The sequence below is a fragment of the Etheostoma cragini genome, chromosome 17 (genome assembly GCF_013103735.1).
Source record: "Etheostoma cragini isolate CJK2018 chromosome 17, CSU_Ecrag_1.0, whole genome shotgun sequence".
Classification (NCBI taxonomy): domain Eukaryota; kingdom Metazoa; phylum Chordata; class Actinopteri; order Perciformes; family Percidae; genus Etheostoma; species Etheostoma cragini.
Window position 1 is genome coordinate 10,730,022 of NC_048423.1, and position 21,746 is coordinate 10,751,767.

At 41.8% G+C, this 21,746-nt stretch overlaps 1 protein-coding gene across 8 annotated transcripts in view; it reads right to left on the reverse strand.

The window, feature by feature from the left end:
* Positions 1–21,740, reverse strand: part of pax2a (paired box 2a) — a 29,204-nt gene extending 7,464 nt beyond the window's left edge. For 4 of the 8 annotated variants that reach the window (XM_034898659.1, XM_034898662.1, XM_034898656.1 and 1 more), the window contains exons 1-8: positions 21,144–21,740; positions 19,438–19,615; positions 18,137–18,334; positions 14,459–14,544; positions 14,165–14,284; positions 13,202–13,246; positions 6,627–6,802; positions 4,439–4,559 (exon numbers count right to left, since the gene is read on the reverse strand). In XM_034898659.1, coding sequence (XP_034754550.1) covers positions 4,439–4,559; positions 6,627–6,802; positions 13,202–13,246; positions 14,165–14,284; positions 14,459–14,544; positions 18,137–18,334; positions 19,438–19,615; positions 21,144–21,186 — 967 coding nt within the window. In that variant the 5' untranslated portion in view covers positions 21,187–21,740. Of the gene's footprint in view, positions 1–4,438; positions 4,560–6,626; positions 6,803–13,201; positions 13,247–14,164; positions 14,285–14,458; positions 14,545–18,136; positions 18,335–18,787; positions 18,801–19,437; positions 19,616–21,143 lie in introns of those variants that run through there. The other 4 variants (XM_034898660.1, XM_034898663.1, XM_034898657.1 and 1 more) reach the window with 2 other exon arrangements.
* Positions 21,741–21,746: the final 6 nt, after the last annotated feature.

Genomic DNA, 21,746 nt, shown 5'->3' on the forward strand with positions numbered 1-21,746 from the left:
GTCCATTATGTGCTGTAGAAAATGCTACATTGTTTATGGAAAATCAATAAAAACTGTTAAACAAAAAAAAAAAAAATAGCTTTCAAAAGTCAAGTTACAAACGGCAAATCAGCTGCATAACAGTTTTCACCCACGTTCAAGATTAAAGTGAGCCCAACCCATGACAAAAAAGATGTTGCACAAAGACATACTAAACAAGAGTTGGCTTTAATAAAAAGTAAATGAATCACTGTGTCACAATTAAGAGAAGTGGATTGTGTGAAGCTGCATTGCCCACCTTTAGTAAAAGACGGAGGGTGCCAAACATGAAGCCCAGGCCAAGTCTGTTTACACTGTATCCAAGACTTCCTACATACTACTGTAGGCTTTGGGTTTCTCAGCGCCTGAGCAACCGTTGTCAAATAGACAGTGGTTACGACGCAACAACAACCGATACAAATGCTGCGTTCAAGACCACTGAACTTTGAAACTAATCAGACATGGTGTTGCTTATTGTCCTGGAGATGAGGCAGAGTCTGGCTAAAGGGAGCCTGTCAAATCACAAGCCCTGATGATGGAGATTGAAGATAAACTTAGGGTCCTTAGGGACTCTTCTCCCCAGCAAACACATCTCTGAAAGAGTGCAGATGCTATAGAGTTCTCCAACATCTGTCTCTGCTCCACCTCTGATACCATATCTAGAGATCCCATCAACCATAGAAATGGACTGTTAAGAACCTACAACGTCCCTCAGAGTGATGTGTCCAGATATAACCACAACAGCCTTCTCTCAATTGAGCATTTCATTTTTACACGTACACCGAGGAACTTTTGTGAGCAAACCATTTGCTGGCAGAACTGTTTTTAAAAGCTGAGAGTCAATCTACAGAGAACTTTTTTATTCCTACAGAATGTTCAAGATCACAGGAAAACTTCTATCTTGTGTAGGTAGTCCAAGGAGAATGTAATGTTAAATTTACCTTGACAGGGACACATACATGTTCGCTTCAAGTACAGCCTTCATTCTACTGCATATATATAATATAACTGCATATATATAATATAACTCAGACCAGAAAGGAACAAAAGAACGATTGTAAAAGGCTTCCTTCAATTGTGTGTAAAGAATATTTGCAGGGCCAAATAGCTTGAATTCCCCATCCAGATGGTTTAAAGTCATTCATTATCCAATGTGTGCTCAAAGGTTAGTGTGCTATTGTGGGGGGTGATATAAACATTAATTTCCGAGCTCGCCGCTTCTGATCTGAGACACGCCGCTTGTCACTAGGCCACACACCAGGCACCACAGGTTAGGTGGCTGCTTTTTGTATGCCACCCAGCAGAGACAGGCTTATACAGCCAAGTCTTAAAAACGTCTCAGTATGGTGTACATTTCAGCTGAAATTAATCTGAAATAAAACTGTGTTTTTTCACCTATTTGTTCACAGGAGAAAGAGAGATACATAGGAGAGAAGGTAGATAGCTATAAAGAGAGATGGAAACACACAGGACCCTTGCGTCTGCTCAAAGAAGGTCAGAGGGGTGCACATTTACACCCCATCCACCCCACATGCGCTAGTGAGAGTGATTATGGAGCCCAGCCTTCACAAAGACTGCTGTACTCCCATTTGGCATAACTCTATTTAACTACTAAGTAGCTACAACATTATACAAGCATTCATCCCCCGTATAAAGTCTCAGGATTAGGATAACTAAAGTTAAGAGGCACCAAAACTGCAGGATCCTTCATGTTGTTTACTCTGTTCAGGTATCAATAGAAAAATGTGCAGACACAAACTTTCTGGACCAAAGCCAGAGACCAGGGATCAATCATGACATTTTGTTCCATGCATGGATGCAGTGAAAATTTCACTGTGTTCTTTCACTGGACATAACCAGTCAGATATGCACAATACTACTGTAAACATGGTAAAAAGTAAATGTATGACATTTAATCTAATTTCCAAATAAGCAAGCAGCTTCATTTATTATGGTTTTCTTAAGAGAAAATACGTCAATAAAAATAGTCAATGTGCAGAAGAGATAATTTGTAAATAATTGGTGTCCCTTACTAAATTCCAGTGGTGCGTTTCAGTGCCCTAAATCTCTTTGATTTGGCGCCAACCTCCTTCCTAGGTAGTCGTCTTTTTCACACATCAGGGTAAACAGAGGACACAAAAGATGGGCGACATTGCTTTTGCTCGCGCCCTTGGAACACGAAACTGAGCACTTCATTAATCATTCATCTTTAATAGATTATGCAAATTTCAGGACATAAAAATCAACAAGATCAATAACTGTGTGAATTTTAATTGGGAGCAGAAAGCATTTAAAGAATGAATATAATCTTGTAGCTCCATCCAGTATGAGAGCATAATTTATTGATAATTGGATCCCAGCCTAAGTGTGGAAGGTAATTTAGCATTTTTCAGCCTTGGCATACATTCCGATTTACAGGGTTTGCTAATGGCAGAAAAAATAATATTATGCAGTAACAACCTACACCCAATCAAATGCTTCATGCATTACTTTGCATAGTCATTAAAATTAAATAATAAAAGCTTTCTGGATATTACTTCTGACTTTAATTGCTCAAAATAATCAGACACACAATGATTGTGCTGAAATATGTTGTTGTCATAGTCCACTAAAAGAAAAGTTTTCTTAGTTTTGCTCATTGTGCAATCTGTGGCCCTCACATCTTTAGGAGGCCCCCTGGCCCCCAGGTGGCTTAAAGGCCACCTGCTATGAGTGTGTTCCCCAGAGCGAGACCGCTTTCATAGGAGGAGCCCAGCATAAAAGACAAAAACACACCTTTCTTCTCTTGAGGCCCAACTTTCTGGGGAAAATCTACCTCCCACATGTTCAGTAATAAAAAAGGGGTCTTTCTTTTCCAATAGCTCTGTGTCTGAGTCCGTGCTGGACTGTAGGGATCATTTGAGAAGGGCCACTGCAGTTTTCAATCATGCTGGCCTCCTCTTTACTTACTCTCTCTCTCTCTTACACACACACACACACACACACACACACACACACACACACACACACACACACACACACACACACACACACACACTGGACTCATTGACTTTGATGCCCACAGCATAATTATGGGTGTTTTATTAAAAGACTGGCATATTACTCTGGAGTCAGTGTGGCCATCAGTAAACCTAACCTCTCCTGGGAAAGAGCCTCAGCAGCCACATTGAAACAACATTTCAATTAACCAGGCGGCCATCAACCTCGACAGCAGAGCAAAAGAAGCCATAGTGCAATACAGGGTGGGTGAGTGTGGGTAACATGATACAGATAGTAAATATATCGAGATATTCAATACACTGCACCTGCCAGTTACTATTGAAAACAGCAGCAGTTGGAAAAAACCTGTAATATCAGTGTTTCTTTCAATGTCTCATCTGTAACTAGGTCTCTCTCTCCACAGCATGAGGCAGCCAGGCAGCGACGGTGCTATTCCAGCCGCTGTCAATCAACAGGCTATCATAGCTTTGATGACAACGTTGTGTCGTGGCGAGAACAGCAGCTGTCTCTTATGAGAAATGCTCCCAGTCAATCTGTTAGCGGGCCAATCTGGGCTAACACAATAGCCAGTTAGGCACAGCGTGTGAAAGGGCTATAGGATTTAATGGGCTCAGATGATATATCACCTCGCTCTGTCCCTCTGAAATAAATACACAGTGCCTCAAAAAATGGCTGAAGTGAGCTTTTTCATTTGGTGATAAGAATTTAATATCGCTGGAAAATGTGCCCTCCATCAGGAAGCGACAGTAAAAATCTTGATTACTCGATGATGACACGATATCCAGATGATTCTTTACAACGCTCAGTCAAAGTTGACCAAAGAACATTTTAAAAAGGTAATTTAAATCCGTGGAGTTCTACATTTTAATAATTTAATCCACTAGAAAAACAGCTTAGAAGTGAAGGCACAAACAACTGACTCATGATTACCAGTATTATCAGTTAGTATCATGAGTGTCATAAAGTGTAATCTGGGTGTAAAATGACAGCACAGGACATTTTCAGTAAGTTCAGGTGTAGTATAGTTGTCTTTGTCAGCTGCTCCAATCTTTAAGAGCTGCTATAGTGTGCACATATGTGTAGTGCATATATGTGACTTCTGGTGATTATGGGATTGATTGTTTGGACTGATTCGCTTTATATCAGGAGGATGACAATAAGGTACAGTTTGGAAAACAGATTCACCGATATGGGAATTTGGAAAATTGGATACAATATGCTTGGTGTTACTAAACTAAAAAACTTTTAGAGTACAGATAGGAAGAGGCCATAAAACAATATGGAAAGATGTTGCGGCAGAGATAGAAACACTATATCTGTGTTCTCAGTAGTGAGTTGGCCACCTTGCTGCAGATGTTTTCGACCTGCTGCGGCTGTGTGTATTCTTTTAGGGATCAACGTAGCGTGAGTCAGATTGTACCTGTCACGACAGAGTAGCTCTGGGAGACACTGGAGGCGAGGTCGGAGCTGGTGCTGGTGGAAAGGCTCGGCTTCACATCATCCAGGCCGGCGTTCAGGGATGGGAGTGAGTACTCATTCGCCTGTAGACGAATAACACATGCAAAAATATGTCAGTGGCGGAATGCATGTGTGAGTGAAGGTGGCAATCCAAGAGAGCAATTCACACAATTTTACATGAAATAATTTCACATTTCACCAGATTGTGCCATGATCTGGGTAATATCGCTCATGCACTGCATGCAAGCCCACTTTGTGTGCGACATTCAGAGCAGCTTTTCCAGTTAAATATGAAATATGTCTGAAGGTAACCCCTAGTGTACTGAGGAAGCTGTCTGTGATCCGCTTACTGTGTTTTCTTCTTCTTCTGAATATTTCCTGTATGTTCTGTGCCCCCCCCCCCCCCCCCCCCCCCCCCCCCCCCCCCCCCCCCCCCCCCCCCGGCTTTGCCAACGTGTCCCAACCCCATGCTTTAACAAGACCTATGATGTATGCATGCATTAGGGCTTGTCTGAGGGGAAGGAAGAAAGGGAGAGAGGGATGAGAGAGGGATTGGGAGAGGAGTGAAAGGACGGGGTGTCAGCTGGCTCTTTGTGCTCCACTGCAGTCATCCCTGTGACCAGTCAAGGGAGGAGACATTCAGGGCTTTGTTACAGGAGAGACATGTGGTGTTGTTTTTTAAAAGGGAGTACAACCTCAAAATGTTGTTTCGCCTCTAGGATGAACACATAAAACTGGGTTATAAAATAGTGTGTATTGTTTTTTACGCCTTTTTATACTTTTATTTGTATCTTTAACTTTATTTTAGAGGTTTTCATTGAATATCTTTTCAAATGTGATAAACAAATACTGTACACCTGCAGCCATCTTTCAGTTTTACAATTTTTGCTCCACTCTGCTGCACTGCACCAGAAACTTCATTTAAGGATAAACCAAGAACAAGTCTTTATTCACATTAATTAATTAAGTTAAGATTCTGCTAGCAACTGTGATATGAATCCTATTTGATAATGAGATGACACTCCTGACCGTCATCGCTTCTTCTTGAAAAGGATAAGTGTGTGTGCACATCTTTGTTTCTGCAAGTGTTTGTGTCGGGGTGCGTGTGTACATCTGTTTGTCTCAATGGGACAGGGGTCCCACAGGGCCAAGCTGGTGACCCCAGTCTTGTCTGTCTCTATCCCAGATAAACTCTAATTGTCTGCTTACAACTGTTCCCTGGCACTAGGCTGGATGTTCCTCTCTATTCTGCTGGGCCTCAGCGGCACAAGGGCCATTTTGTCATGCAGATGGGCTGTGGGCAGGGCAGGGCTGGGCGGAGGGCGAGTGGCAAGCACAGTGAGGCCTGAATGACCTGACCACATGGCTGCCAGAAGTGTGGGAGGGATGAGGCCTATTCAGCCTGGCCTCTTCAAAATGGCTTTTTAATGCCCTGACGCAGACACCAGACAAGCCCCTAATAGCCTAATATCCCACCTTTTCACCAGTTTAAGAAAAGGAGGGGGTGTTGGAAACAGGGAGAAAAAGGAGGTGCACAGAAAGAGTGGAAAGCAGCCTGATTAATATTACATTAAATTAAAACTGATTTTTCTGGACCATTCTGATGCCGTTTTTCTCCCCCCTCCTCCACCTTTCTCTCGCCTTTTTAATACCTTCTCCTCCACTCTTTGTGATTGCAAGTCATTTCCAATTCGTTTTGGTATTGATCTTGCCGTAGAAATCACTTTGGTAATTAGCTGCATTAGGGGCTATATAGCAGGCTGAGGGGCTGTCCCTCTGATTTATCGCCGCTGTAATTCTTCGCGATCGTGCAAAGATGAAAATGAACTCAATTAGGGCACTGCTAAGGCTGCATGGGCACCCACATAGAGTTCCAATGGAACAATTAATAGTCTCTCGTTGTTTAACAGTCTAATGGATGTAAATAAAGGTTATTTTCTGTAATAGACTGAAGGCTTGTAGGTTGCTTTGAGCAAGAAGTTGTTTAGAGCTTTTTGTCACTTTTGTCAGTATGTGTACCAGTTTATTCTCTCTTAAATGCAAAAAAAATCAATGTAAATTATCTTACTACAACTTAAAGAGAAGAAAAAAACAGGATGTCACAGAGAGCTGTGAATTTCAATGTGTAGAAAGAAATCTGTATGGCCAACCTGTTCAGGTTTGATGTGTTCTGAAGTGGGGAAGACATCAGGGTAAGAAGGACGTTCAAACACACGGTCCAGGGCCTCCAGCTGCTGCTGGGTGAAGGCGTCTGCTCGCAGGTGCTTCCTTAAACTCTCCACACTGCCCTGAGAGTCGCTGCCCGGGCCTGAGCCATCTGAGCCATCTAAAGAAAGGGAGAGGAAGAAGGGAAGGGGAGGGGGGGACAACATGCTGCATCAGGGAATAGCTCCAGTCTTTTTTACCTGATTTACCTATTCTAGCAGGTTAGCAATGTGACATAAGCATAAGGAGATTTTTTGTTTGTTTGATGTCACCGGGTGTGAGAGTGATAGCATGAAGAGAAGCAGTAAATTCAGGGAGACCCACCAGCATGTCTGCGTTTTATCTCCTTCTCTGTTCTTCACTGTCTCCCTATTTACCTCTCAACACACATACACTCAGTCAGGCAGCTCTCTGCCTCCCCCCACCTCCCCTCGTGGCCACCATCAGCACAGTCATCATGATAGGTCTATGGTAATTGATGGATTACCTTCAGTGCAAATATATACTTGTAAAGGAGAGCGTGTATTTCAGGAGGAGAAAGTAGGGCTGACGATTACATACAGAGCCTTTCATTCTGCCAGCAGGAAATGGAGGGCCATTATTTAACTGTACTATTTTCCTCCTGAACATATTACCCTTCCCTCTCTCTGTCTCTCTTTCTCTCACTCCAACCCCCACATATTGCCTGTCTTTGGGAAAATAGAATGGAGTGGGGACGGTGCTCAGGGCCGAATGAGGACGGGGCATCGAGGGCAAGCGTATGCATTTCCTTACTCGGTCGCACTCTATATAAACAAATGAGCCTATGCTTCCGTCGTTCCCCTGATCTCTGACCCTATCAACTTGGCCAGGGAGCCCGCCGCTACCGATGCAGCTCTCCCTCTGCTCACTCATCAAGTCCTGAAAAAAATCTGCAGCTAAAACCTCCAGCCAGCATCCCTGGAACCTCCACTCCACTGCCTGCCTCCCTCCTGCCACCCTCCCTTCCTCCTTAAACCCCGCCACCAACAGCGGATGAGGGCTTTAGCTCGCATACAAATCTGTCATTCTAAATTTGCAGCAGATTATGTTCTCTCCTGGGTGAGCCAGCGGTGATATATGATATGCAAGGCCGCTATTGATTGCCTGATCCGCCAGCAGAGGAGGGAGGCGAAATGAACTTGGAATGAACATCATGCCTCAACTCATTGTGCGTATAATACTCTACTTAATCCCACATTTTTCTGTGCTATGGAATTCAATTGATCAATCATGTTCCACTGATGGTACCATTTCAGGGGCGTTATTGCCATTCTGCTCGCCTGCTTGACCTTTTTTCAATGGCTGAGGCCAGAGGATGAACCCAACTCGCACCAAGAAATAGATCCATGGAGAGAATGGAATAGAGGACTGCGATTGGGTATGAGTGTGTGTACGTGTGGATGGGAGAGTGTGTGGATGTGTGTTACTCTGCTAAAATATACTGGCTTTAGCTTTGTGTAACATTAATGAAGGAATCAGTTTTTCCTACCATCAGTTAACGAAATATTTTAGCACATGCGGCATTTTCAAACAGCTCGCTTGGGTGAAAGGTTGGGGTTGCATCATTAGTATGCTGTAAGAAACTCAACTGTTGTTTGTGGTACAGAAGAAAATGGAGTAATTCATTACCTTGTATCAGCTGGTGTGAGAAAAGAGGCATGCTTGATCAATAGTGTTTGTCATTCACTGTGGAGGAGCATGCTTATACTCAGCAACGCTCACACACTTAATCAGGCCTTGTGAACTGGCTGCAAAACAACATAGATTCCCATTTTAGCACACTTTTTGGTGACCTTTGTGTGATCTTAGCGTAACTGAAAGCATCGCTAACAAAATTAAAAACTCAATTTTGGAACCCACTAATTGATTGACAAACATTTTAACACAAGGACTTACAATAAACTAAATCTATATTAGCAAAACTGTGAAGTTTGTTTACACCAGTCATTGTTTAGAAATGGGAGTAAAACAGGCCTAAATGTAATCATGGTTTCACAATTTGCAGTTATGTATGTATATATATTTCAAATGTATGCGGTCAAAGAATTACTGATTTGGCCTTTAAAAAGAAATAATACAAAATAATTTATTTTTATAAATTGCCGTTAGAGGTTCATGTTTGACATATATCACAGGATAGCTGCGGTAAATCAGATTCATCCTTTGACAGTCAGCGTGTCAAGTGGAGTGTGAAGCCCGACTGTCAGACTGCGTGTGTGTGTGTGTGTGTGTGTGTGTGTGTGTGTGTGTGTGTGTGTGTGTGTGTGCGTGTGTGTGTGTGTGTCTCATTGACTGGCTTCATTTTCTCAGTGTTTCTTCAACCCCTTTGGGTGTCTCAGCAGGTATTCTCTTATCACTCCCTCATCACCAGCTGACTGCATCTCTTCATTTTAACACCAAAGTGTTAAGAGACAAACCGAGATAAAAACAAGACTCTCCAACAGTGACGTTCACACGTCTGCCCCAAAGCAATGTGCTTTCTGGTAAATTTTATCACGTTGAACAGACGAACGGTGTTTGACCTTATGTCTAAAAGTTTCATCTTTCACAATGATTTATTCAAACATTTTAAGTGGACTTTGTACCAACTTAATGTCCCAAAAATTGCAACTCTACTGGTTTAAAAATTCTGTGAAACCAAATTGTTTTCTAACTAATGTTCACACTCATTTCAGCCATTTGTGCACATACACACACAGACACACAGAAAGCGTTAACCAATGGCAGTAGCTACTGTGAGACAGACCACAATGGTATCAAAAGCCGTTGTGTTTTGCTTTGTCTCTAAGGGGGATGTTAACGTCCTGCGGTGGCATGGTGGCACTTTATGTCCTTCTTTCATCTCGCTTGTCTCTCTGATAAGATAACTCAGCGGAGAGTAGAGGTAGGTGCTTGTTTGAAAGGCAAATGAATTCCTGCACACTGCCTGGCTCTCTCCGTAAATCAATGACACTGGGTTTCCTAGATCAGAGGCTGTGAGTCCTCTGCTGATAGGTTAGATGATGCTATCACAAATTGTGGTATAATTTGTTGATGTTTTAAAAAATGCAGTTATGCTTGATAAAAAAAAGAGCACAAACAAACTGCTATACCCAGAGGGTGAACACTCCTTCCCTGTAAGCTAGCTATATTTATGAAACCTCTGAAGCGGAAAGGAGAGAGGTGGGGTGGGGGAGAAAGAGGGAGAGAGGCAGCAACACTGCCATGGCTGTTAAGATCCTGTTATGTTGTGGCATGTTTAAGAGCTTTATTAATTCGATTTAGCACCACCAACCAGTGTACTGACTGTCAGCAGGCATAGTGATGCTTATTTCATATTTACCCTCACTGCCATCACTGTGGCTGCATCGATAGTATTTTTGAAGCACTCTAGTTATTTTATTTACTTTCATTTAAAGTCTTAGATCTGGAGCAAAGCAGAACATTTATAATAAATAAGTAAATCTATTTTACAGTTTATGAGTTTATAACATAATCAAGAGGGTGGCTGTAGATCATGTGGGAGAGAAAGTTGGTTTTTAACTGTAAGCAAAGAAAAGTGTAAAGCAGATTGCTGCACCACAAACTAGGAATGTGAAACCATTTGGTTCGCATTGGAAATAAGTTTAAATTATGGTGTATTACCCTTGACAAAAATTACTTGATAGAAAAGATTTATTTATTTTTTAGCCTGACTTCACTCCCATCTCTTGTTTTTCTTTGTCCTCATCTGCTTTCATCTCTACCCTCCTCTGGTCCAGTCTGCCGTTTAGCGTTGCCACCCTGTGTGGCGAGTATTTGTGGAAATGCAATTAACGTATTCCCTCTTTTCTCTTGCCTTTTCTCCCTCCTCAAGCTGAGTAATGTATCGCTCCATTAATTCTCGGCATCGCTGCACGTAATTGACTTTTCTCTGACATGATTCCTCTTCATTGAGTGAATTCCCTCTCCTTATATTTTGTTGTGACTGATCTCGTTGTATATTGTTTACAACTGTACATTGGGTTTCACGCTCATGCAGCCAAGTTGCAGGTTGCAAACCTGCAAGACTCGGGAAAGAAGAGGGGGACGATAAGAGGAGAGATGAAATGTTGAAGAGAAAGAATGACAGAGAGAGAGAAGAATGAGGGGGAGAAATGCAATGTAGACCCTTTTGTTTCCTCCTCTACTGTCGGGGCCCTAACAGCTTCTTGTCTCTATGTTACGCTCCGTGGCCCCTCTCAAACCTGGGCTTTTCTCTCTCACACACATCCCATCAGGGCCATCATGGTGCTCATGATTCCATTTATTTGTCTCGCTCTGGATGCATTGCATCCTCTATTGACTCATTGTCATGGACTGGCTTGACTAGCCAACCAGTGTGAGCTGGGGTTCAAATCCATAAACAAACTGATTTAAACTCCACAAATGGATTGTACGTGTTAAAAGATACCCACCGGACAATGTCCAAAGGGTACAAATATTATTTGAACAAATCAAAACAGTGACTGTATTCAGTTTTTTCCGCAAGCTATTGAACAAGGTGGATATGATTCCGGCTGCTGGTCAATCGTTTTTTTTATGTCAAGAATGAACAACCTGCAGGGCCATATTTTTTTCTCCACGCTCACACTTTCATCAGCTCCTTCTACACTCATCCCACACCCACGCTACAATCACAAGTTATGACCTTTGCTTTCTTCATCTAATTTATCACTGTAGCTCCCTGCCTGTCCTCCCCAGAGCTTCGCTTGGTTCCATCCAGGACGTGGATAACCAGCACTGTGAGAAACATACAGTTAGGTCACATCAACCTGCCTGCATAAAGCAGCAAGGTCAGGACTAACCTGTCATTGTGTGCTAGACTAGTAAAACCCTAAATTTACATAAAGCTGCAGCTCTAACAAAAAACTAAATCTCCTTAAAAAATTGGTGCATGTATGTCTCAAAAAATAAAATTGTGTTCAAAATCATCTTTGACAAATGACTGGAAAGCCCAAACTTTAGCATTGTAATACAAATTTGACAGCAGTTGTCAACCAATCCTCTCTGTCTTTTCTTGGCTTTTACTTCTACCATAGATTTAAATGACTAAGTGAGAGCATGCTGTACAACAGGCTAATTTCCCCACTTCACTATTAATGCATTTGGCAGGAACAACATTCCATTTCCTGTAATGAGATACACAAATAAATCTGGCTATGGATAGAGTCAGGCTGGGGTGGTGGTGATGGTGGTGGGAGGAAGGGGGGGGCAAGGAGGGGGCGCACTGACACGCATTCTCCCAGAACTGGCATAATTGGTATCGCTGCTTGCAGACATGCAAACCAATCTCTCCACAGATAGGGCTGAGACTCTCTCTTTTCCCCCCTTAAGGCTATTTCTTTTGTCTTTTCGATAGCTTGCACATCCAAAACAGAGGGAGGGAGAGGAGGGGTGATGTTAATTTGTGAATTAATAGCTTTTCTCTGCAGAATTGCAAATTCTCTTAAATGTCACCATGCTCACTGTGTGAGCAGCATCTGAAGCCACGGAGTTACAAACAGACACACGTAACACACATTTACATGCATAGGTGTGTAATATGCATGCGCAAATCCTAATACTAATTCTTGCTCAACTCTCAATGAGGCTGCCAGGACCTTCTTCTTCCCTCCTCAGTTTGTAAAAGCACGTTTTTTTCTCTCACTCCTCTGCTCCTCTATCTCTCTTTCACCTCCTCCCATCTTCACTCGAAGCCGTCCAGTGTAACATGCTACTTTTAATTTGCAATAACACATGACAAGGACAGATTAATGGCTCTTATGGCACCTATGTCCCTGAAGCTCGTCTTACGGGGACCCAGTGTACATAACGCATGTCACACTACATTATCTCTACAGCCCTCCAGTAATGGGGACCTTTTTCTTCCTCAAAGGGCAAATACTGACTTCAGCCACACCGGGATCACACGTCGCCAGCATCAAAACACCAGTGGTACAAGGACTGTGTAATGCTTTTTTTCATGTTCAGGTTAACACAATCTAGCTTAAAATCTAATAGATCTCCCCTTCTTTAAATGTGTTTATTCAAGTAGTTATCTATTTACACATGTATGTATTTACTGAGTTATGTTAACATTTCAACAGGTGACTTTTTGCTAGATGGACAACTAGTACCTTTTTTTGTAAAATAACAACAATGCGGAAATAATTAAAGAAAATGTCAGCTATTGAAAACTAACATAAATAACTAATCACAAAGGCTGCAGTGGATCTCTGGAAATGCCAGGTTCAGAATTATTAAAAATGTATATTGTAAGGTTCTAAATAAGTTAACCTGTACATTACTGTATATTTAACTGCAAACCATTAAATGGAAAACATGATTTTCCACAGTCACTTTAGCTTAGTTCATTTTAATTTCTCTCCCCCCCCCCCGTCCCCCCGCACCCCGTCCCCAGAAACACATAACCCTGGAAGAGCAAAAACAGTAATTGAGAAAAAAGTAGTGTGATCTGATTGACCAAAGCAAAAGAGAAGGTTGTCTAACTTCAACTTACAATGTCCTATTTTTCTTCCATCCAAGTGGTTGCCACTCCAGAGAACTAAAGAGACAGAAACATAAAAGAAGGAAGTGGCCTGTTTTGATGAGTGCTCTTTGAGATCATTTTTCATTTCATCCCATCAGCCACATCAAAGCAGTACCACATAGTCACACACATGCACACACACACACACACACACACACACAGCCCCCTCCCTGCCTCCACCGGTCTGTTCCTACACCTGTTAAGGCCTCCACCGGGGACATGTTAATTCAGAGGCATTAAAAAAAGCCAATTGTTTGCAAAACCGATAATCTATTAGCCCCCAGGCAGTGTGTCCACTCTATTGCCTTGCCTAGGAATGTGAAATTTTGTCTTGGACCCTATAGGCTTCCATTTAATCTTTGAGCATATCTAGGTCTATTTTCTTTCCCTGGTAGTGTAGTAGCTTATGCAGTCTTACCAATATATTTCATTATTGATTGTTTTTATGCTGTTCAGAATAAAATACAATTCTGTAAAAAATGCATCTATGCATCTAAACAGTGCAGCATATTAAATGACTGCTATGTAACTGATATTATCAAGGTTCACAACAGAGCTTCTCTTTCTGCCTTTTGTTAAGTTACAGAGGAGCAGCAGCCCTGATGCCTTGCCAAGGGGGATTAGAGTTGTATGACAGCTATGTGGGATATCTACAGTACGTCAGAACATGGTTTAAAATTGAGATGCAGCTCTGTAGGCGTATGGTAAACGCAGGGCATCAAAAAGCTGATTAAATCGCAACTCTCTCTCAACACTCGCCCTGCCTGATATACAACATAACAAGTCACTGGAGACAGCACACAGAAACACACTTGGCTGCAGCGCTGTCATAAATGCCATCTTCTTCACACACAGAGAAAAAAGTAGGAGACGAGTGATGGAGAGAATTACTGCAAAAGGATGGAAAACAAAGGGATCTTGTGTCTCCCTTACCATCGTCTCGTTTCCTCTTCTCGCCATTGGAGCGAGGGATACCCAGAATGCCGTTGATGGAGTAGGATCCTACAGGATCGTTGGAGGCGCTGGTCACAGGGGGCGAGGCGGTGCTGGGCACTGATGGAAAAAGCTGAGTTAGTGTGTTGGTAAAGTAAGAGTGTTTATTCAGGTGCATGTGTATGTAAAAATGCATGTAAGTGTTCATGTTTAGGTGTTTTCCTCCTGTTTCAGCAGCTGGTTTCTGCTTATTTGACTGTGATGTAATCTGTGTGTAGCCTTATTCACGCTTACCTATGGTGTGGCCAGGCGTGGAGAGCGGTGTAACAGATCCGTCAGGGGACGGGTGGAATTGCTGCTGGACTTTGGTGCGGATAATCCTGGTAAAGTGAACAACAGACACGGATCAATCAATATTGTTTCCAGAGCATGGAGATTTCACACCAGCCCGGCCGCCCCGGGACACTTAAACACGGCACATCACGTTCACTTACGCCTGTGCATTTACAAGTGCTCTATCGTTTGGGGCGCTTGTATCCTCATATTCAGGCCCCTGTCACAAATAGCCAATCTCAGGGCTTTAGGGGCAATTTCTCTGCTCCTGTGTGAGGCTGAATGGGGGCTGCCCCCTGAGATTGTGGATTCAATCTAGCTGGATTCTGAGGTTAGAAATATGATAAAGTCCCCATACCAGTAAGATGTGATGTGGCGGGAAAGTCTTCATTGCACTTTGGTCAGAATGATCTTGCAAACAAAGCATGAAATCACATCAATTCACCTCAATGATCAGCTTCACTGGCTCTACCTGGCCAACTCTAATAATCTCCCTCTCCTGCTCCCTACTCCCTTTTTCTCCTCGCTCTCCCTTTACTCTCTCCATCTCTCAAACTTGATCTTTTACTTCTCTCTCTCCGAACCTCAACCCACTTTTCTCATTTCTATTCCTCTGTCCAATGTGATCTCTGTTTTACTGTATTTTACAGTGCCTGTCTTTTAAACCCCTCTTCTCTTTCTTTCCTGTTTTCCATCTTCACTCTTCTCCATTTAATTTCTTAATTCCTCCCTGTATTCCATGTCACCTCTCTGGTGTCTCTTGTAGTTTTTGGTCTTTTTGTTGCTCATTGTAGCAAACAGGAATTCTCCAGGCTCAATGAGGATCGGTGCTATTGATTGGGACTCCAGGATAGAAAAGTTGACGATGAATGGCGGAGAGGAAAAGCAAATGCAAATGGGGATCTATAAATTATATGTGACAGGAAAGCAATAGTGTCTTATTGGCCCCACCAGAGACCACATCCACATCAACCTTTTTTTTTAATCTGTGGTGCACATTAAAATAAATAAGCATAAAATAAAATAAAGCATCACAATAATCTGAAAACTTTGAAGATGACAAAGCTATGAGGCCTTAGAAATAATGTTACATTTGTAAAATAGAGGATTTTTGGAAAGGTGCAGTGGGTATTACACAAGCTCAGCTTTAGCTCTTGTGGGACATGATCCCATTACATTAAACCTTTTGATTGACAGAGGAACGTGAGATCATTGAACAACAGGCAGCGTTGTGTACAGACAGAAATCCCACATGGAAGCCATCATACTCCAGAGGTGTGACAAAAACAGACTTTTACAGAGTGCAGTTGAAGCAACAACATTCACGTGCATGCAGCATCCAGCAATGAGCTATCAATTCTGAATCAAGGTGGCTATGGGGTGAACTTCCTTGGGGGCACAAATGTACATCATACTCTTTTCATTCCTCTCGCTATCTCATGTCTCCTCCATACTCTCTCCTTCAGGCAGAGCAACAAATGCTAGCCTCCTCCAGAAAACACACATCAATATTTTATTTGAATTTCTAACATCTCACAACAACAGTTATCTGACCTCATGACTCGGGGGAGCCTCATAAATTCAAGGACTTTGTTTCAAGTCTATGTTGTTGATATTGAATAAGCAATTTGGATAGGTGAATTAACAACCAGTGTTTGGGTGTTTAATCCCCAAAGAAAGATTAAAATGTAGATCAATATGATTGAAAGCCGCTTAGGGCCTGACGGTTATGCCTCTGTCCACTGGGCAGGTTGCAGCGGGGAGAAACTCCTTTCTGCGGCAACAAAACAAAGTGCAACCCAGTCTCTGTGTAATCTTTAATAATTCATGCAGGGAAAATGTGTTTAAAGCCAGGACATCCTCTTTAGAGCAGAGGTCATCCCCTTAACCACAGAGACCACCAGAGGTCCACTGTGTCCTTCTCTCCCCCTGCCTGCCTCTTATTCTTCTCTTCCTCACTTTCTCCCTCCTCCACATATTTCCGAATCCTCCCTTTGGGAGCACATGTTAGAAACGAAGACATCCTTAGACTTTCAAAATAGTCTGTAATGTGAACATTAGAGTAAACTATTACTCAAGTTAAGGTTAAATTTCAAAATACTCGTGTGCATTTTCTTTTAAATATGTTGTAAAATAGAAATCAACTAACCTTTCTTAAACACTAATATACATTTTGGGGAATACATTTCAAGAGAGGAACTAACGGACTGGTATGTTGTAATTTTTAAAGTTTTGTGAATGTTTTAAAAACAAAACAAAAATAGTTTGTACATTGCCACACACTCTGATGTTAATTATTAACGTGCAGGCCAACTTTGTTTCAAAGGACAACATTTCTCCTAACAGTGCAGTTCCACACAGCTCAAACCAAGCAAGTGGTCAGAACTGTTTCCTAATAACACAAAAAACATTGCCTCTACACACTCTTAAACACATTTCCTTTTGATTTTAGGAACAACAGGGAAAAACAGAGAACGGAGCCAAAAGACCTGTTGAAACCATCATTTCCATATCTGATTTTAGATTTTTTTCTCTCTCTCTCTTTTTTGGTAAATATTCATCCATCTCCTGCATTTAGCTGGATGTGTTATGAGACTCTCTTCAGCTCATTAAAATGTAATGCTGATGACCAGCTCTCTGGAACAGTGCCTCCTAACCAAAGTTCATCACTCGCAGGCACTATGGGGCTTTTTTTTTTCACTTTGCGCACATGCACTGGGGTTTTTCACCGGAGTGCTCAGTCTAAAGACACTTTGTCCACTGCTGTCCCGCTTCATGTGGTAAGGTGAAGGTGTAGGGTGTCTGCTGCTTTAGCTGCTTCACTGGAACAGAAACTCTTTTAAAGTCCATTTACTCCTAAATCAAAAATGCTTTAGGACGGGGAATATCTAGGGTCTATACTTTTCCAGCTTCCTTCCACTGTAAATAAAACAATAATAATAATAATAATAATAATAATAATAATAATAATAATAATAATAATAAAATGTATAATAATAATAGTATTGGTAATAATAATAACTATAATTATAAAAATAATAATAATGTGTGATTAAAACCGGAGTAATTTATAGGATTATTTAGAATTGTCTAAAGGAGACTACATGTGTGATCTGTTGTCGCTCCACATTCACCTCGGTGTTGGAAAACAGAGCAATTGCTTGGCAATAAAGAGGCTGCTGCCGTCTCTGTTGCAGTGTGGTCCGCGTATTGAACGACTTTGTTGGGTATTTCCCCCCGCCTCTGGATCTGGTTACGCGGTATTGATCGGTTTTTATCGAGACAGATGTGATTCTTCGTGGCCCCATCCTCAGCTCCCGTGCTGGCTGTGTTGTGGAGGGCTGCACAGGAGATTGAATTGCACTTGTGAGACCACCAACGGATAGGCTCGGCTGGGACCGACTATAGTTCAGCCTTGTATGTGAAGATGAAATAGCAATCTGCTTATTTCAGAGCCGATTTATCCAATTTACGCATGGGGTTTCCCCTTGTTTCTCATCGGATTTTCTTTTTGTATTTGGCTCACTCGTACGTTTTCTCTGACGTGTGTGCACATATTTAAAAATACACAAAAAAGCACTGCTTCAGAGAGAATTGACGCACTACTTTTAATGATACAATGAAATGATTTCCACCTACCTGTTGATGGATGAAACGCTGGGGACAGTGTCGTTGTCGCAGACGCCCTCAGCCAGTAGTCGGTCCCTTATCTCCCAAGCAAACATGGTTGGATTCTGGCGCTTATAGTCAGCAATTTTATCCACCACTTTCGGAGTTGCAACCTTTGGTTTGGACCCACCTATGACTCCGGGTTTAATACTGCCGGTTTCGTAGTACCTGCATGGGGACAGAGTGAATGTTCCTGAATGGATCCCTCCTTACAGTAATTCAATAATCCAGTCTGATTGATGGGAAGGTGGCTTAAATATCGTTGGTGTGGAAATACATCTCCGCCGATCTTCAGCAGTTATTTTGGGCAAAAGAAATATTAAAAAAAACCTAAAATGTGATGGCGGCTTTAATATATTAATTGGTGTGGCAGTGTGCTGTTATATGGGCCTAATTGAGTGTCAGCTGGAAGGTGAACAGAGCGGATTTTCAACGAAAAGCGGTGTAATTAAAATCACACAATATAAGCAGTGAGACGGACAGAACAAAGAACAGTTTAGCTGTAAAAAGCACAGTTTAGACCTCATTTCCAGTTCCCATGAGCTTAGCATGCACGACATGCCACCATGACCTATTGGTAAATGTTGGTGACAAACATTCAGTGTGTGTGAAATGAAATACCTCTGAAATGCCTTCTGATAGCTGAAAAAAATATATTTCAAAATATTATCTCACAGCATTTGTGCTCTGAAGTAGAATAATGTTGACCTAATTTATCGGGTTTGAAGTAGCTTTTACACTGATGGAAAAATATAAGGAACATAACGTGTGTATTTATGGTATTTTTAAAGGATTATGAAACTTAAAGGTGAGTTTATACTGGCCTTAGAATATGTTGTTTCTCTTAATCTACTAGTAATATTCCACCATGTGTCTGTAGACCTGAAAAGTCAGTTTTCAAGTGACCTCGTGCTACTTTATACACTTTTTTTTATCACCTACAGTTTCCTATAATATTAACACAGCCTCATATTGCTCCGAGATATTTGTTTAGCCTTAATGCTTAGCTGTTAACTCTCCTCCGAAAATATATTTCATGATTATGATGCTTTTCTCTTGCAAGGCTGCAGGTGATGGATAGAAAATCTCGGACGCAGAACTGCTGTGTTCAAGCAAAAAAAAAGAAAGAATTAAAAAAAAAAAAAAATGGCCTGCCTATATAACCGATGACTGAGGCTGAAATAGAGCTGGGTGCGCATATAGCTACGAGCTATAGAAGATTGATGTTTGACACACACAGGGCTCTGTTGCCGGTGGATCCCCCCTTTTACCTGCCGAGGATTTTGCTGACACAGCCGTGACTGACCCGTAGCTGTCTGGAGATGTCGCAGGGCCGGACGCCCTGGTGGGCCAGCTCCACGATCCGCTGCCTCACCACGTCCGGGAGGGGTCTGCCGTTCACAAACACCCCGCCGAGCTGGTTCACACCGCCGTGCCCTGCGTGGGACACAACAGCAGCACAGGGGAGCATAACATTACACACCTGCAGAAGACACGCCGTCCCTCCGTGTGGATTCATTCAGATTTCTGTCCTTTGTTTTCCTGTTTTAGTTTAGCGTAAAAGGTTCAATCACGTTAACATACACATAGTATATAGGCCTACACACACACACACACACACACACACACACACACACACACACACACCAACACACACGCGCGCGAACGCATGCACATTTTAATTTTCAGTTTTTGTTGCTGCATGAATTGTGAAATATTAAACAGTTGTGGGTGTTTTAAATAAAAATAGCCATAATAGTAATATTACTAATAATTGGCCTAATAGTTATAATAATAAAAATGGTAGAAATGGAAGCAGCCAAAGAGTAAAATTAAAGTGGGGTTGTGTTGCTTTTAAAAACAGAAAATATAAAAACAAAGTAAAAGAAAGCACATTAAATTAAAAAATCATATATATATATATATATATATAAAATATACCACAAATTTTTTATAGAAAAAAAAGTAAAAAAATGTAAACTCCTTTCTTCTTATACATTGGCAATAGGCAATCATTTCCAAGAGCACCTCCTCCACTGCAGCCTAACACATGTCGCTGATATTATGTTTCCACCTGTTTAATTTTCCTCGCACAATTATTGTTAATAATTAAAATGAGCTTTGATAACTCATATTACAAACGCGGATGGTGAGAATGAGGAGGAATAAATAATTTACAAGCAGTCCGGATCTTCTTTACCCATGTCGTATGGAGAAGAAAACATGAAGAAAATGAACAGTTAGAACAGCTATGTCAGTTTAATTCCTGAATAAAGTGAGGGATAAATAAAGTGACACGTTTGTTCATTTACACACAGCGTGTCCTTGTTTCTCTCTCTCTCTCGAACTGTCATTTCACAGGTAATAAAGGCTTTGTATTTAAATTCGGGAGTTTCTATTTCGTCTCTCTGTCTCTTATTAGAAAATGCCACTCAAACCAGTCTACATTTTTTTCATTTAGATTAACCTCTGAGTCAATAAAGCTTAACACGACAAATACTAAATAAAAACAAAACTCCTTAGTGACCACGTGTTCTTAAAAATAAGAAGACATGTTCCTGTTGTAAAAGGTTTAGCAGCAACTTATCATGATTCCTCCTCTAATTCTCATTTTAATTATTACCAAACATGATCATAGGCTATTAATCTACTTTTAATTTAGGCTACTATTCTGGCAAAACTTTTCCAACGTTTTTTTTAAAGGTTATGACTAGTTACTAATTAAAATGACTAAAGACAGGCTACATGTTTAATATGTGAGTGCTGTGTTCCCCTTAGGTACAGTATGGACACACTGGCAAACAACGAACCTTAATGGACTTAAAATGAAGAATATATATCCAAGGACCTTTAAAAATATTTAACTGCTAAAATTTCTATTCTAAATTAGACCGCAGTCATTGCAAACATCTTCGTTCTTGCAGGAATTAAAGTCCCAGAACCCAGAAATGTAAACTCATTCAGTGTAGCTACTCACGGTGCATCGCCGAGAAGGGGTCCGCTTTGCAGTGAATATCCATGGGATAGCAAAGGAAGGAAAGGTAATCGACTGAGGTCGCCGTTTCGCCTCGGTGATGCAGCTTTGAAGTGGTAAAAAAAACAAGGCTCTATAATGTGGTGTACAACAGTCCGTGAGCGAAGAGTCCGCAGCAGTGGACAACTTCTTGGGACGATGCTAAGTTTTCCTCCTGTTCAAGTCTAAACTCTTGCAGAAGGGCTGTCAGGTGCAGAGCATGACCCACGCGTGCACAGAGCGCACTGGTCGCAGTAACATTGACTTAAACCGGGTCACTGTTTGTGTTTAAAGGACATCATGAGGAAACCAAAAAGAGTAGAGCTGAGTCTCCACGGGTCCGCTCGAGAATCTGCGGCCGGAAAATCCCTCTCCTCTGACGGCGTGGAGCACAGGCGGGCTCTGTGGTTTAATCGGATAGGGGCGGAGATGACAACAACATGGACACGGCGAAGTACAGAGCAGTGCGTCCCCCTCTCCTCCAGAATGGGCTGTGCCTGAGCGAAGCTTTGGGCTGAGAATGAAGCCCATCTCCTTGTGTGTCTGTTTCTAAAAGCTGCAGTCCCA